Consider the following 16,824-nt stretch of genomic DNA (forward strand, 5'->3'; position numbering starts at 1 on the left):
ATCATCCACTTCTGCCTTGTCCAGGGGTGTTCCTGTGTTGGACATCTGTAAGGCCGCAACTTGTGCCTTCCTCCACATTTTCGCGAAGCATTACTGCTTGGATTCCGAAGTGAGGAGGGATGACCATTTTGCAAGCTCTATTTTGTAAGTCTTTTTGGTATAGAAGGATGGACACCCTCCTCCGGGAGTGGGACTGCTGTGGGATTCTATTCATAAGGTGAGGAATTCACAGGCAGATGTATCCATCAGAAGAACAAGTTACTTACGTTTGTTAACGCTTTTTCTGGTGAATACAGTATCTGCCTGTGGATTCCTCACTGACCCACCCGCCTCCCCATTGTCCTTCCTCTTGAACCTTAGAAAGAGGTATTGGTTAATATGGTTATTTCATATTGTCATTTTGTTTTGCCTCTATTTGCCTTTATGTAGGTTTATAAGAAATGTTTGCTTTCATTGCTTTCCCATTTCACTTTACACTGTGTGTATTTGTGTGAATATTGTGTACTGTATGCATTGTCTACATGGTCGGTCTGCCTTTTTGTCTCGGTGGCGCAGAAAAAATGGGTGGAACTGACGTGGTGCTCTTATGGCTCCAATGATGTCATGCGGAGACGCATGCGGAGCCATGGTATTGTGACGACCTCGTTGGCGTGGGGAGCTAGGAAAGATTTCCGCGGAATGCTGGCGCAGGGGATATTCGTAAGGTGAGGAATCCACAGGCAGATAGTGTATCCACCTGAAAAAGCGTTTCAGAAGGTAAGTTACTTGTTCATCCACACCCTAGAAACCATGCTTGGGGTACAAAATGACACTCAAAAGCAGCTATCCACAGCCAAGAGTAAATATAACAAGACACTGGATGGATTAAGAGCATTTGGCCTTAAAACATACCAGAAAAAAACAACACATTGAGGGTGGGAAATCCGGTAAACTGCTAGCGTCGCTGATTCGACCTGAAAACAGAGGCACACCCATTACCAGAATGCAGGCTAAGGATGGGACCACGATATACTCAACCAAGAACATCAACACTACTTTATTAGAATACTACACTACACTATACGGGCCTCCAGTGGAGCTGTCGGATGAATACTTGAATGCATACCTCAACAGTCTACACTTGAACAAAGTGGCCCCTGATGCACAGAAAGAATTAGTGAAACCAATATGCACCTATGAGAACCAAGCAGCAATAGAGGATATGGCTCAAGGGAAGACCCCAGGCCCAGATGGGCATCCGGCTGAGTTTTATGTTTTAACTCTCTATTGGCCCCCCATTTGGAGAAGCTATATGCTGACTCATTATGATCTGGCCATTTACCAACCTTGACCAGAGAAGCCCTGGTGGTCCCCCTTCCCAAAACCAACTGGAAACTCTCTCTGTTACAGAATTTGGACCACTGTCTATGCTAAAGCTGGACGTTAAAATATTAAGCAACATTTGAGCCACAAGAATACTTCAACACATACCCTCATTCTTCCACACTGACCATAATGGGTTCATTTCCACCAGATCAACATCTGGAAAACCTCTGACAATTATACTATGCACTTTTCCACCACAACCTCACAACCCACCCTGAAGCTGCGGTAATGGCGTTAGATTTCGATAAAAGCCTTCCACTCTCTGTGGTGGGATTTCTTGATGGGAGAGGGATCAATTAAATGGTTAAAGTTGCTTTATACCTGTCCCATAGCTAGGATCAGAACAAGGGGACTAATCTCAGATCCATACAATGTATATAGAGGAACCAGACAGGGCTGCCCATTGCCCCCTCCTGTTTGCTTTAGCCATAGAACCGCTGGTGGAACGGTTTAGAGGAGAGGGAGGGCGACTAAGTCTGATGCTTGACAGGAGGGAATTCATGATCTCCCTATATGCAAACGATATCCAGCTTTATATACGAAATGGAAACTTGGGGGTCAAGAGTGCATTGAGCGTACTGAAATAATATGCTAACCTGACAGGTGTGAGGGTAAATATATCTAAAATGCAGGTCTTCGCTCTCACTCCTGCAACCCCCTGCCCAACAGCATTCTCACCAGACACAAATTGGGCCTATCACTCCTCTAAATATCTTGGATGTACCACAAGCAATGAAACCTTCTGGAGGGAAACCTTGGGCAAGTATCTCACTTCCTTAAATCAAACATATTGTTCTGGCAATCCCTTAAACTTCCCACTATGTCCAATGTGGCATAAACCAAAATGGCAATATTGCTAAGACTAATGTATTATTTCATAAATCTCCCAGCAGTAATCTCACAGAGCTGGTTCAGGGAACTAGACACATTGTTGAGAGAATTGATATGGGGCGAAGCCAGGTGTCATTGACCACTTTACAGACACACCCAGAGGAGGGAGGACTGGGAGCACAGGACTTTGAAGCGTATTATTTGACTGCACAACTACAATGGCTGGCCCACTGCCTAGATGAGATAGGATTGGAGACCCTAGATATCCTAATGCACACAGACCAGAGGGAGAGACTACTAGAAAAACTGCTGCATCCCAAGATTCGGATCCAACACCAGGGTACTTACTGTATTCACAGTAGGTTTGAAATGCTGGCACAGAGGTATTCGGCGAGCATCAGGAATTTCATTATATGCACCTGACCTTTCACTGGTGAGTCTCCACATACTTCCTCGTACTTCACCGAGACCCAACTGAGGGAATGGACTAATGCAGCTATCCAGACAATTAGTGACTGCTATCTAGTGGGTGAATTGATCCCACTAGCTGACCTAATCACTCAATATGACCTACCCCCAGGGCAATTTGTGAGCCACGAGGGGTTACAGAAAGCCTTTAATACACTATGGGGAGGTGGAAACCAAGAACTAGCCACACATGCGCTGTTGCAAGCCATGGTAACATTGGGATTGGCGAGACATCTCATCACAGGGTTGTATAGGGCTATCAGGGAGATGGTTGACACACCACTGCTTACATTACAACAGAAAGAGGTAGCTCTCATAAATAGAGACATTTCAGAGGCAGAATGGAAAGAGCTCTAAGCTTGCCCAAGAAGATATCTAGAAATTCCAACTTTAAATATACCCAATTCAATATTCTGCATATGGTCTACCTTACCCCACACAGACTTAACATGTTAGGAAGCACCGACAAGTAATTGCCAAAATGTGAAAACCTGGACGCAGACTTTAAACACATGGTGTGGGATTACCCAGCTCTGCTTGACTACTGGTGTCAGGATACTGGGTTACAACACATGGTTCTCACACCACCCTTCCTCCTATCATAGAGGTATGTTTATTAGGTCTGTTTCCAAGACCCAAGGCCAAAAAAGCTGGCACTCATTTTATAGATCTAGACCCTAATATTGGCAAAAAGACGGATAGCGCTAAGATGGCAGTCCTTAGCCGGTCCAAAAATGTTGGATTGGGAGAAGGACGTCACAGCCTGGGCACAGGCGGAAAAACGTCACTGATTGAGGGAGATAATAAAGGTGTGCGACGCCGTCCCATAGCAGATCTGTGTTGCGAAGTGGGAGGCCAGAGGCATAAGAGAAGGGGACAGTTCACCTGACACCTCGTTGTCTACCAAACTAATACAGCTACTATTTTTTCCCCCGGCTCACGAGTTAGGCAAGGGGTTAGGGAAGATCACCCTGGACACAGGGTGCCCACACCGAATCACCGTCAGCGATAGAATGTCCCTTATCTATAATAAAAAAACATCAGTTATTGTGGCAAGCTGGGTAGATTTCTGAAGATCCTTACTAGAACCCCCGAGTGCTCTCGTTGTTATAGAGTTTTACATGTAACTGTTGCTTACATTGTTAAATTATAAGATATTGAAATATCGTACTAGTAAGGACACGGTGCAAACTCCCTTATGTTACACGATGGACATTAGACCCGAAGGTACAATTAATTCTCAAATGTATCTACAGGAATGTTGTAATTTGAACTGATTGAAGGTAATTATGTGATGCTTACATAAGGTCATGCCCATTGTTGGAAGGCTATTACATCTGGAGGCCTAATTACATATGTTTTGTTTGTAACTGAAAAGCTTTAATAAAAAAATATTTTAAAAGAAAGTACTCATGGTCTAAGTATCTCAGATTCTATGTCAGGAGCGGAGGCTTCTGATTAGGCTGTCACTTTCTCCTTTATTTTCTCCAGCAGCCATTAAAAAAGTATCAACAATCTCAACAAAACTACATTTCCCATGAGCATCAGTGAAAATGGAAACAGAAAATGTCTCTGCAACTGTCCAATCCCAGTCCAGGGCTTCCCAATATCCTTCCCTGCTGGCACTCTATCCTCCTCTTTCTTCGCTGCTCCAGCAGCATATAGAGGAGTGGTTTCCTTTTTCTTTCTTAATGTTTACTGTTTGATGACTTATATGCTGAAGCGCTTAATATCGCACTAGGTATCGCACTGTGGTTTCTTCCCCGGGGGGAGGTCGACGACACGCAGGTGTGCGGGAGCCGCGGGAGCGTTTTTCCGCTCCTTTCGCGATGTGTTATTCTCTTCAGGCTCTGTGCGCGGGCGGCCTCCCGCCGCTAGGGGACCGCGCTTGCCTCGCTGCCGCTCTGGGGAGGTATTCACCTGTTACAACGCATTTTTTACAACGCACTACCACTACAACGCAGGCATTACAACGCATACCATTACAACGCATTGCGCTGGGGGGCGCTCTAGGATAAGAGGTAAGTTTAATTTACTATCCAACACCTTCCCTAGGGTCCACGGAGACTGGAGTTAGAATAGTAAATTATACTTACCACTATCCAGCACCCCAAAGCGCTATGCGTTGTAGTGGTATGCGTTGTGAATACCGCGTTGTAATGGTATGCGGAGTAAAAGTATGCGTTGTAACGTCATACATCCCTCTGGGGAGCTTACCCCCCATCGGGCGCGAGTCGTCGAGTTCCGCTTTCTACTCGCGTCGGGAGAAGCAGCTCAACGGACTCGCGCACTGCAGGGGAAGACTGGTGTGGTACACTTTGATCGACTTTGTGCAGCGCTAAGGCTTTTAGAAACTGAGCCCCTGCCTGGAGCCCGAACATCCACGAGGCGGGTAGGATATTCATTGACTCTTCGGGACCGGCCCGGGCAGGTCTACACATGCCTCATAGCGGAGGTTGTTGGTCCCACTTATACCTCATTACCCCGCTTCGGTGGGAAGACGTCAGATTGTTTAGGGTTCTGCCCTACCTTTATCCCCAGTTACATTGCCTTCTTGGCGTGACGCAGGAGCGCAATGGAATAGGACGAGTATTATGAAGAGGAGGAGGAGCAGCAGGTCATGTACCTGCCAGTAGATGACCACTTCTGTCAGGTGATGGACTCTTCCATACATAAAGCTGTGTCGCGGGTGGTTGCTCCCCTAGAGAAAAAGATTGAACAGCTACAGGCACAATGTCAGAACCCCGGGCAGGGGACTGACCCTTCAGAGCAGGCGGATTCTGTGTCTCAGAGTCAAACATCGGCGGAATCCACAGATCCCAAGACAAAGCGCCCGGCGGACGTGGGGGTCGACACTGACACGTTTTCGAGGCTCAAGAAAGCCTTTCTGAATGCAAAGACGGCGGATACCCCTTCCACCTCTAAGGAGGCACTGTCAGGTGCTTTGGGGGACAGCATGGACGACACGGCCACTGTTGACCCGGATGAGTCACCCCAAACTTCGGATGGCGATGGAGACCCGGATAATTCGTGGCTCCCCGCACAGACCACTCAGGAGTCCCACTCTGATCCCAGTTTCGACATGCTTAATCCTGACAAGTTGCTTCATCTGCGCTCGTCGCACTGGGTTCCCGCTCCTAAGGTGGCAGCCTACATGGCAGCCAGGCTTCGCAAACCTCTGGACCAGGAGGTGCGTAGTTGCCTTCGGGCGGAGTGCTCGCGCCTTACCCTGGATGGTAAAGTGACAGTAACACCCGAGATAGATCCTAAAATGTCTACCTTCCTCACTAAATTTGTGAAGGACCCCAAGAAGGGCATCGACCGTTCTTGGCGGGCCTGTCAAGATAAGCTTTTGGACACGGCCGGGCCATTGGCTAAGATCCTGGACATGGCTGAAGACGCCAAGGCCTCGGGATCCTTGATTTCCCCGGAGATCCTTTCCGGTTGGGCACAGTGGGCAATCATCTTCCTGGGAAATGCAAACGTGGCCATTTCAACGGAACGAAGAAGGTCCATTTTAATCAAAATTGATCCAAAGTTGGGAGAGCTAGCCACGTCCGAGGCAGATCCGATGGCGGAGGGTAATCTCTTCGGAGACCCCTTTGTGAAGGAGTTAGGTAAATTCGTAAATACCTTCAACTCTCTGGACAAGGCCCAGACATCTGTCAAGCGGATCTTCACGCCATGTGTTTTTGGCGCAGCCAGTCGTGGAAGGGGCCGCTCGTCTGGCAGACCATACAACAGAGGCTCCTATAAACATGGTGACTCACAGAGAGGTCAATACCAGGACCCCGACAAATTCGGGAATTTCTACCACACCAGAGGCTATCCCCGCCGCCGTGGTGGAAGAGGCAGAGGAGACGGCGGCTACAATAATCACAAAGATGAGACTCCAGAATGTTTCAGGCCTGAAGTGGGGGGCAGACTCCAGTTTTTTCTTCAGGCATGGTCTTCCCTCACCTCCGACGCTTGGGTCTTACAGACCGTCGGTGGGTTCCAAATAGAATACTCGGGACTCCCCACACAGCCCGTTCGTCCCAGACCTATCACCTTCACGCAGGATCAATGCGCTCTGATAGACAAGGAGGTAACGGATCTCCTGAGAAAGGGGGCAATTGTGCGGACAAGTTTGCACCCGCGGGGTTTTCTCAGCAATATTTTCATTGTGGAGAAGCAGGACGGGGGCTATCGCCCTGTGATAAACCTCAAGGAGTTCAATGGCTGGCTCATTTACCGCCATTTCAAGATGGAGGGCATTCACCTCCTACGGGATCTGCTTCAAGAGGGGGATTGGATGGTCCGGTTGGACCTCAAGGATGCCTACCTCACGATCCCTACTTTCGCTCCCCACAGACGTTTCCTTCAGTTTCAGTGGGGTCAGCAGACCTACGAGTTTGTCTCCCTTCCTTTCGGACTGTCCTCCGCGCCCTGGCGTTTCACCAAGGTACTGAAACCGGTGGTGGAGCGTTTGCGTACAGAGGGCATCCGTCTGATAATTTATCTGGACGACATGCTCCTCCTGCAGCAATGCCCACGGGCATTGCTGTCCCATCTTCAGAGGGCGGTCAGCCTACTAGAATCATTGGGGTTCATAGTCAACTAACCCAAGTCGGACCTGACCCCATCCAGGAAGATGCAGTTCCTGTGTTTTATGATAGATTCCGTGGAGGCCACACAGTCCCTGCCTTCCCGGAAACTTTCCAGGATCAGGCACGGGTTGCGACGCACCCTGGCACGCCCAACAATCCTGTTGCGACACCTAGCCAGGGTCGTGGGTCTCTTGTCATCGTCTATTCAGGCGATCTTCCCGGGGACCCTTCATTACCGGGCCCTTCAACGCCTCAAAGCGTTTCACCTCAGCAGAGGTCTCACCTACTCCCAGGTCGTTCCCCTTACGGAAGAAGCCAGGACGGAGCTTCGATGGTGGATCGAACTTGTGGATGCCTGGAACGGTCGTGCGATCTTCGGTTCCAAACCAGATTTGCTGATCGAATCGGACGCCAGCGGCCTGGGCTGGGGAGCGCGTTGTGGCGCTGTTTCTACAGGCGGAGTATGGTCATCCACAGAACGAGATCTCCACATCAACTGTCTGGAGTTGATGGCGGGGTCGTTTGCAGTAAAGTGTTGGACGAAGGACAGAGTTCAGTGCTGTGTCCTCCTAAAGATGGACAACGTGGCGGCGGTGCGCTACATCAACCACCTGGGGGGAACCCTTATCCGATCTTTCTCGGACTCTTTGGCAGTATGGCCTATCCAATTAAATATCCCTTACAGCGGAACACCTTCCAGGCTCAGCCAATCAAGTGGCGGACTGGTGGTCTCGTCATTGGAGGGATGCCAGTCTATGGCAACTTCGTCCGGATGTGTTCAAGGCGTTTCAGGACAAATGGGGTCCGTTTACAGTGGACCTGTTTGCCTCCCGGCTGGACGCCCAGCTGAAGCGCTATTTCAGTTGGCGTCCGGATCCGGAGGCAGCGGCGATAGACGCGTTTCTGCTGGATTGGAGCATGGAGAAGGGCTATGCGTTCCCTCCCTCTGCAATGTTCATGAGAGTGTCCACCCAGGTACGGAGACACCAAGCGGATCTGGTGGGGATCACCCCGATCTGGAGGTCGCAAGCCTGGTTTCCAGTTCTGATGAAACTTTCCTGGGATTTTCCAATCCCTCTACCCCACGTTCCAGATCTCCTCAAGAATCCTCAAGGGGATCCTCACCACCTCCTGGCAACAGGCAGCATGTGTCTGATGGCCTGGTGGGTTACAGGCAACGCTGGCAAGTCCCGGGGCTTTCGGAGGATGCTGCCTCGCTGTTGGCCAAATCCTGGGCAGACTGTACCAACAAAAGGTACCGTGAAGCGTGGTCTCGGTGGAGTAGTTGGTGTCTGCGATTGCAGATTGATCCAGTGGGGGCAGATATTGTCCACGTCCTTAATTTCCTAGCCTCCTTAGCAAAGGATGGCTTGGCGTACAGGTCTATCAATACCTTTCGGTCTGCCATATCGGCAGGGCATGTCCCGGTGGAGAACCATCCGATAGGGGAACATCCTCCGGTCTGTAAACTGCTGCGGGGGATTAGGCTATCAATTCCCCCGGAACCCCGGTACTTGGTGTTATGGGATGTAAATAAGGTCCTTAACTTATTTCGAGAGTGGCCATCCAATAAATACCTGTTTAGCAAACAGATTTCTGCAAAGCTGGCAATGCTGCTTTGTCTGATCTCCTGTCACAGAGTCTCAGATGTGAGGGCCTTGGACCTTACGGGTCGCGTCTTGACCCCAGATGGGGTTACCTTTCATGTGTCTAGGCGTACCAAGGGGGATTCCCGGATTATTTTGTATCCTGCATTCCCGGATGTCCCAAAACTATGTGTGGTCAGAGCGCTAAAGGCCTATGAAGTGGCGATGATTGATATATGCCCACAGGGCGTCAAACAACTATTTATTGCTCTTACCAAGCCACACGGGGCGGTTTCATCCCCAACTATTGCGCGATGGGTGCGATGGGTTATGCAAGAAGCAGGTATAGACATTTCTCAGTTTGGAGCCCATTCTGTGAGGGGAGCAATGGCGTCCAAGGCATATTCCTGGGAGCTCGTCTGGAGGATATTCTGAAGGCGGCAGATTGGTCTTCAGACTCCACCTTGAAGAGATTTTACTTTAAGCCAGTAGCGTCTCTGGCTTCTCTGGTGGTGAATACTCTTTGAACTAGCCTAATCAGAAGCCTCCGCTCCTGACATAGAATTAAAAATTTCCTAGCTAACGTACAGGAAAGTTTCAATTCTATTAAGGAGGCGGAGGCGAGGATTAGCCCACCCGGTCTTCATTCGAACCCGCCCAAAACTACTACGTTGGGACAGTAAGTAAAATCTTTATGATGCGGTTTACTAGTGTGATGTGCCTTATTGACTGATGAGATCGAGAGTTTATTTCTTGGTGCCTTACGTACTCTGTTTGTTCCATAGGTTCTGACACAGGCAAGCAGGAGTAATGGCTGAGAATTCTGTGGCAGTGTCGCAGGAAGAAAGAGGAGGATAGAGTGCCAGCAGGGAAAGATATTGGGAAGCCCTGGACTGGGATTGGACAGTTGCAGAGACATTTTCTGTTTCCATTTTCCCTGATGCTCATGGGAAATGTAGTTTTGTTGAGATTGTTGATACTTTTTTAATGGCTGCTGGGGAAAATAAAGGAGAAAGTGACAGCCTAATCCTCGCCTCCGCCTCCTTAATAGAATTGAAACTTTCCTGTACGTTAGCTAGGAAATTTTTCACTCTCCGCCCTATTCAGGGGTGATACTGTGATGGATTTGGTTCCCTATTCAAGGCTGCCAGTTAAAACATGGAAGTCTCGAAAAAATAAGGATAAAAAAAGAAATTGACCCCTACACCCTGGGAGAGAGTCCACAGGGTATCAGTGTAATTAGTTGTTTGTTTTTCAAATACAAACTCCTGCTTTGAAGGATTGTTTAAGTACAATGAAAAAGTTTGCTGCGCTGCCTCTTGAAACATGTTGGCTACTCAGCAATCTAACAATCCATTGAGTGTCACTTTTGTGGTGGTTCCTCTGAAGGTACAGAGGCAAGCAGACGGAGAGCTCTAAAGGTTATGGCATCCACCACCCTGGCGGATTTCAGCTGCCCACCATAACTCTAAATCAACCCTTTAATCCTATCACTGCTAATACAATGAATGCAGCCATGTAGTCCTGCAGGGAAATGACTCTTTGGTGCTTCCCACTTCACACCAAGATACTAAAAAGGTCCCTTTGTTGTGCTTTTATTACAGATTTCCCTGGGAGCCAGTGACAGCACAGTATATATTGTCTGTGAAATCTGTGAATTTATCTTAATAACTGAGGTAAGTTTTTGCCAACTTTTAAAATGTGTCCTTATCAAGGTTGAAATGTCACTTTATTCGCCCTGAAAGTAGCGCGAGAAAACTAGTTGTTATAAAGCTTACCTCAAGGTCCTTCCCCTCTTCTTTCACCAACTTTAGTGTACCCTGCTGCCTACTGGTGGGACGAAAACTCCTTCTTGGACTGCTGGTAACAAAAGCCTTACACTGTCAATACCACGCATCGGTTCTTGGAGAGTTTACAATGTGCGGCTCATTCCTTTCCCACCCGTGGCTGCTCAGTAGCTAAATCTCTTTTTTCCACTGTCCTTTACTCGCTGGTTGGAATCTGCTTTATTAGCACTGTGGCTTTTCCCTCATAATTTAAAAAGTAAACCTGGTTTTTTTCCCTTCCTCACTCCTTCATCTCGGATAGCATCTGCTGCCGTAAAGCTGTCTCAAGCCATGCATATTGTGCTGAAACAAGTTTGTAACAGTCGACCTGCGTTCCTCTTGTGTTCCCTGTCTTGGGGGCTGAATACGTGCTCTCCATTTTTGACTATCATGTGAAGTCATTGAAGAGTCAGTAGCATGCATGCAGAGCAAAAGACCGCAAACAGCAACAGTAATGTTTTCTTCTTGAGAAGCAGAGGTGGGAGGTAGAAGAGCACAGACATCAAACGTGTTAATAAACACCTCTTATGGGATGGCAAGGGAAAAGTAAGACACCCTGTTCAAGGACCCTCTCCACTCTGAAGGACAAGTATTTACAGGTCTACTCTGCTGTGCAATAGTGACCACTGACGGTGAAATATCTGGTTGCCTAACCGTGTTTCCTTTTGTACAGCACAACTTGTTCTGGATGGATCATGCCAGGATGGTCGAATTTGCCACTTCAAATAGATGGAGGTAGGTGAGAGATAAACAGAACCGAATGTAGGAAAGGGCCTTTTTTGGCATGGTTACCCCCCACTTTTTGCCTGACTCTGAAAGCAACTTTGACTGAATGTGCACTGGGTCCCTGCTAATCAGGTTCCCAGTGCCTGTGTTGTTTCCCAAAAACGGTACATTTGTTTCCACCACTAGTACACCTCTGGCTCTTATATACTCCCCTTATAAAAGGTACCATTGGTACCAAGGGCATTGTGACAAGAGAGGTTCTCTAAGGGCTTTAGCATGTATTATGCCACCCTCAGAGACCTCTCACCAAACACATCCACACTGGCACTGCAGCATGCGTGTTTTGGTGCAACTAGAAATGAAGAGTTGACCTGGCACACATCTCTGTTTGCCAGGCCTTCCAACACTGCCTGAGGCTTAGGTATGTCACCCTACAGCAGGCCTTAAAGTCCTAAGGCTGGGTGCACTATACCTCGCGTATGGGCTTAACGGCATGAGTAGATATGCCACATAAGTGTATAAGTCTATTCTTAGGCATTATTAGTTCACAGTAAAGCTGTAGCTTGTCAATACGAGTTCCACATCTCCATGATGGCTTCACCAAATCACAAGATGTTTGGTGCGAAACATCTTAGACTATTGAGGCAACACTGATTTCAGTGTTGGATTAATTAATAAATGCACTCAGCGGGCCACTAATAGGTGCCCCCTGAAAACCTACCCAACCGCTAGTGTGTAGCTGACTGGTCTACACCAGCCTGCCACTTTCAGACATGTGTCTGACCCCCGGAGGTTGGAGCCTTGTGCTCTACTGTGTCAGAAACAAAGTGTGCTCTGAGTGGAGGTTCTTCACACCTACCCCCAAGCAGAAACAGCATTCAAGGGTGGTGAGCCTCAAAGAGTCCTTCCCTTTGTTATACAAGCCAAAGCCTCTCCAGCTAATGAAGATGCCCCACCTGACCAAGCCCCACTTTTGGTGGCAAGGTTGGCGGGAAAATGAGCAAGCAGGAGAGGTGTGTCTCCTCACAGCCAGAACCACCTGTAAGGCGTCCTGAGCTGAAGTAACCCCCTCCTTTGTAAAACCTCCATATTGGATTGGAGAATTTTAGCCCATAGGATTAGGGGTATGCCCTTCCCCAAAGGGAGGAGATATACAAAGGATTTAGTGACCCTTAAAGTAAGTAGCCCATTTTCTACGACCTGCCAGTAGCTGTAATGCCCCTAAATGTAATATTTCAGGGCACCCCTGAACCTTGATCCTCAGATTCCTTGTGACTTAAAGAAGAAGAAGGACCAAAGGGCCGTAGTAGCAGTGAAGACTCCAGATGACAAATATGTTGTAACTTACCCTTTAACAGTAATGTTCTCTTGTAAAATTGCTAACCATGTCAGCATCGGAACGCGTTGACCTCAGTAGTTGAGAGTCAGCTGCAGCGTCTGGCTGCTGGCATTGTTTATCTGGTGGGTGTACATTAAACCTATCTTGAAGTTTCATGGAGTGTCTTTGTTTCATTGCTGGTGACAATTAGAACTTAAACCCACCAAATAAGAACCCAGCATGAGTTTGCCGAGTTATCAAGCCCATTTCTGTTTTATTTTTCAATAGTTACACTTTTATTCGTTTGGCATTTCCGTGCTGTATATTTGAAACTGTTGGGGTTTTTGCGCTGTGCATCTGCTTAATCGGATATCACTTTTGGACATTTTTTTTTGTGTATTTCAAATCGCAACAACGAGTGGTTGCCTGTCTACAGTTGGGTGCTCGAGCAGTTATTTAAAAAATACCGACTCAGTGCAAGACCATTAGCATTGTTCCGACACGCGACTGAAGGCGGGTGTACTCCTTTGTGCTAGCGGCATCCACATTGTTTCAACTCATGATTGAAGACGCGTGTGATCCTCTATGTCTGTTCTGTGACTCAACAGATTCAACAGAGTTGACGCACTGACGTGGGCATCTTCACGCAGCTGTACTGGCATCACAGATAGACTGGAACAACGACTACACGACGATCGCTTCCGCATTTGCTCACCTGCGCTGAATGTTGACTTTATCCTTGTTTTTTGAGTATTTCTTTAACAGCGTGTGGTTGAGCAAGCTGCAATACACACCATTTTTTCACCAAATTTGGACAGTTTTCCTCATGCTGTTCCACTGAAGGACTATTCTGTGAGAGAAGTTGTGATTTCATGTTACTATTATTATTTTACTCCCTACCAGCAGCGGCAATACTGTTTTTTGCAGTCTTATTTTTAAGAAGGAACCAGCAAGCACCTGAATTTTAGTTAGTTGCCTTGTTATTTTAAATTCTTATTTTAGATAAGTCTATTTTGTTGCTTTGTTATGTTGTTTTTCTTCTAGGATATCAACTTCAAGTGGTATGACTCAGCCACCTCAGTTTTTATCTGAACGTGGCGAACCAATCCCTCTGTGGAAAATATGGAAACCTCTCTTCGACTCCCACCTCATAACCATTGGTGGTGAAAGATTCTCAGCAGCGAGGAACAAGCTGTGTTACTCCATAACCTTGGCATTGAAGGCGGAAACATTTCTGCCACTCTTGATCCCATACCAATAGGTAGAGAAGCAGGGGAACCTAATGATGTATATGAAATTACGGTTTTACTTCTACAAACACACTTTGGGCCATGACTCAAGGTCGTGATGGAACAACACACATTTTTCATGCACACCCAAGCTAAGGGAAAGAGTTGGCAACTATGTGGCTGCACTGAAATCACTTGCTCAGACTTGTGAATTTGAACAGTTAACTGACTCTCTGGTCATGAATGACCCGAAGATCCAGGAGAAGAATACAATCCTTAAAGAGGCAATCACCATCGTGGAAAGTATAGAACATACTTCCCACTGGGTTAAAAGAAATGTGTAACAGTAATGTGACCACTGATAACAGCACCAACTCTATTAGAGGTGAATCAGATAATCCCTATTTAGAGGCGACAGTTGCCACTGTGTCCAAATCTAATTTGAAAATTGAAAAAGGAACCAACAAAACTGACAACCAAAATTGTGTTTCGTCCTTGTACAGAGATGGTAAAACAAAATGCACCAGATGTGGAACTCTGAATCATGGACCCAACTATCCTAATTGTTTTGCAAGAAGTACCAACTGCAGAAACTGTGGGAAAAAGGTCTTTATGCCTGCATGTGCAGGAACACAAAGGTTAGCATGATTGATGATGAAGGACTGTCGCAACAAATCATCCACTGTATCGCTGACAGCTTTGACGGGGGAATTCACGATGGTAAAGGTGTTGATACTGATAGTCTTTCCATGTCAAAATGTGACAAACTTGTTGTGAATGTGTTTGTTCCTGTTTCTGCAGATTCTGGTTCGCCTTACACTTTAATTAGTGACAAATTTTGGGATGACACACCATCTTACAAGGCTATTAAGCTCCTACCTCCCGACATCAACCCTGTGGGTTATGGAGGGCAGAGTATTGAGCTCGTAGGATTTTAAATTCAAACCATCTTGTTCAAAGACAAAGAGACTGTCGGCAAGATCTACGTTGCTAAGCGTGGTGACAATCTTTTAGGCTGGCGCCACCAACGATATCTAGGGATCATCCTCAATCCCAATGCTCCCTACCAAATAATGTTGTTAACATCCCACAGTGATCATCAAGATATTACAGAAAGATACCTGGAAGTTTTCTGTGAAAATGTAGGACTCCTTAGAGGTTTCAAACATAAGATAATCTTGAAAGACAGTGCAACTCCTGTTGTACATAAAGCCAGGAAGGTCCCTGACCTCATGGTTAAGCCACTACAGGAAGAACTGGATAGATTGCTCTGTTTGGGGGTTATAGAGGAGACTGAATCCTCAGAGTGGTTGGTCCCCATTGTTTCGGCCCAAAAGGAAAACGGCACAAAGATTCACATGTGTGTAGACTTGAGAAGTCTTAATAACTGCATTTTTTAAAAGTAAATGTAAATGTGTTTGTATTTATATAGCGCCTTCTACCCAGATGCATCGTAGCACTGTATTCATACCGCTGTGGAACCCTTCCTGGCTTTTCTGTGAGACGTCCACTCCTGGGGACCCCCAAGGTGAAGCCAGGCATCCAAGCGCTGCTGGGGCCGTTGTGGAGATTAAGCAAGCTATTGCTCAGAGTCACAGAGTGGGACCCATGAATAGACTAGGCACCGAGAAAAGAATTATCAGGTCCGAGGAGATTGCGTCCAAGAGCCGCTGAGGCGGGAATTGAACCCTGGTTCCGGGCCAGACCTCTGCATTAGGGTCTGCCGCTCTAACTATTGAGCCACGCTTCTCCACACTTCCATTTGGGTCGACAGACAACCCTTACCTAACATCAACGAAGCACTGACAAAATTAGGTGGTGTCCGTGTTTTCAGCATAATGGACTTGTTGTCATCCTACCATCCATCAGGTCATGCTGCATGAGAACTCTAAGGTCCTAACTTCATTTGTGACACTGTTGGGTGCTTATAGGTTTGTTAGAATGTCTTTTGGGTTAGCAAGTGCTGCTGCCTGCTTTCAGTAGTTGAGAGTCAGCTGAGCATCCAGCTGCTGCATGGATTATCTGGTGGGTGTACATTAAACCTATCTTGAAGTTTCACGGAGTGTCTTCGTTTCATTAAAACGACTTGGCCCTAGCCCTACTGGCCTGTCTTCAGTCCTAAAAGAAACCTGCACCAAAAAGCGACTTGTCCTGCAGGCTTGGCGACCTCCACAACCCTGGGAGGACCGACTGCCTTCCCTAAAGACCAAGAACTTCAGGGGACAGCGGCCCTGTCCACAAAGAAACCAACAAGAAGACCTTCAGTGCCCTGCTAATCCTCCAAACCAGACCTCTGGACACACCTCTGAACCAGACGCCTCCGAATCGAGTTCAAGTGGCCCATCAGTTCCAAGAAGGTTCCCAAGTTGTCCTAAGCTCAGGTCCGTCTCAGAGTGACCTCTCCTGAACTCCACCACGACACCTACAGCCTCAGCATGAAGGGTCCCCCAAATGAGACCGTCTCCGGTAAGACTTCTCCGGCGTCCAAAGACAACCCTACACCTGCAGTCCCCCGGCCTTGGGGAGCTTGACCGACAGTGTCCCTGAGTTCTTCAGCACCCCAACTTACCTCCAGAGACACCAGTTCCCTTTTTCCAGCCTCCTAGTCTGAGCCATTAGCCTTTGCTTGAAATCTTCAGTCTCCATTCCGTTTCATTGGGTGCCCAACGCTGTGTTGGCACACTGCACCTGGCCGCCTCTGTGCCGCTTAGGTTGTGTGTGTAATCATTCTTCATGCCCCCCACCCCCAGTACTGGCCTAAACCTCCTGGAGATTGACCTCCAACTCCGATTTTACCTACCTGCAACCGGCATTTTGTTGCATGCCCCCAGTCTCCATTAACTAACATTGGGCCCAGTGACCAAATTTGAGCCCTGCACCTGGCCG

At 47.5% G+C, this 16,824-nt stretch overlaps 1 protein-coding gene across 1 annotated transcript in view; it reads left to right on the forward strand.

Moving 5' to 3' along the window:
• The window catches only part of LOC147703391 (uncharacterized), a 9,287,842-nt gene that overhangs the window by 8,899,777 nt on the left and 371,241 nt on the right, over positions 1-16,824 (forward strand). Inside the window, exon 41 of the mRNA XM_086931832.1 lies at positions 10,444-10,515. Within this exon, the coding sequence (XP_086787958.1) occupies positions 10,444-10,515 (72 nt within the window). The remainder of the gene's footprint in view (positions 1-10,443; positions 10,516-16,824) is intronic.

This window comes from Lissotriton vulgaris, chromosome 7, assembly GCF_964263255.1.
Source record: "Lissotriton vulgaris chromosome 7, aLisVul1.2, whole genome shotgun sequence".
Classification (NCBI taxonomy): Eukaryota; Metazoa; Chordata; class Amphibia; order Caudata; family Salamandridae; genus Lissotriton; species Lissotriton vulgaris.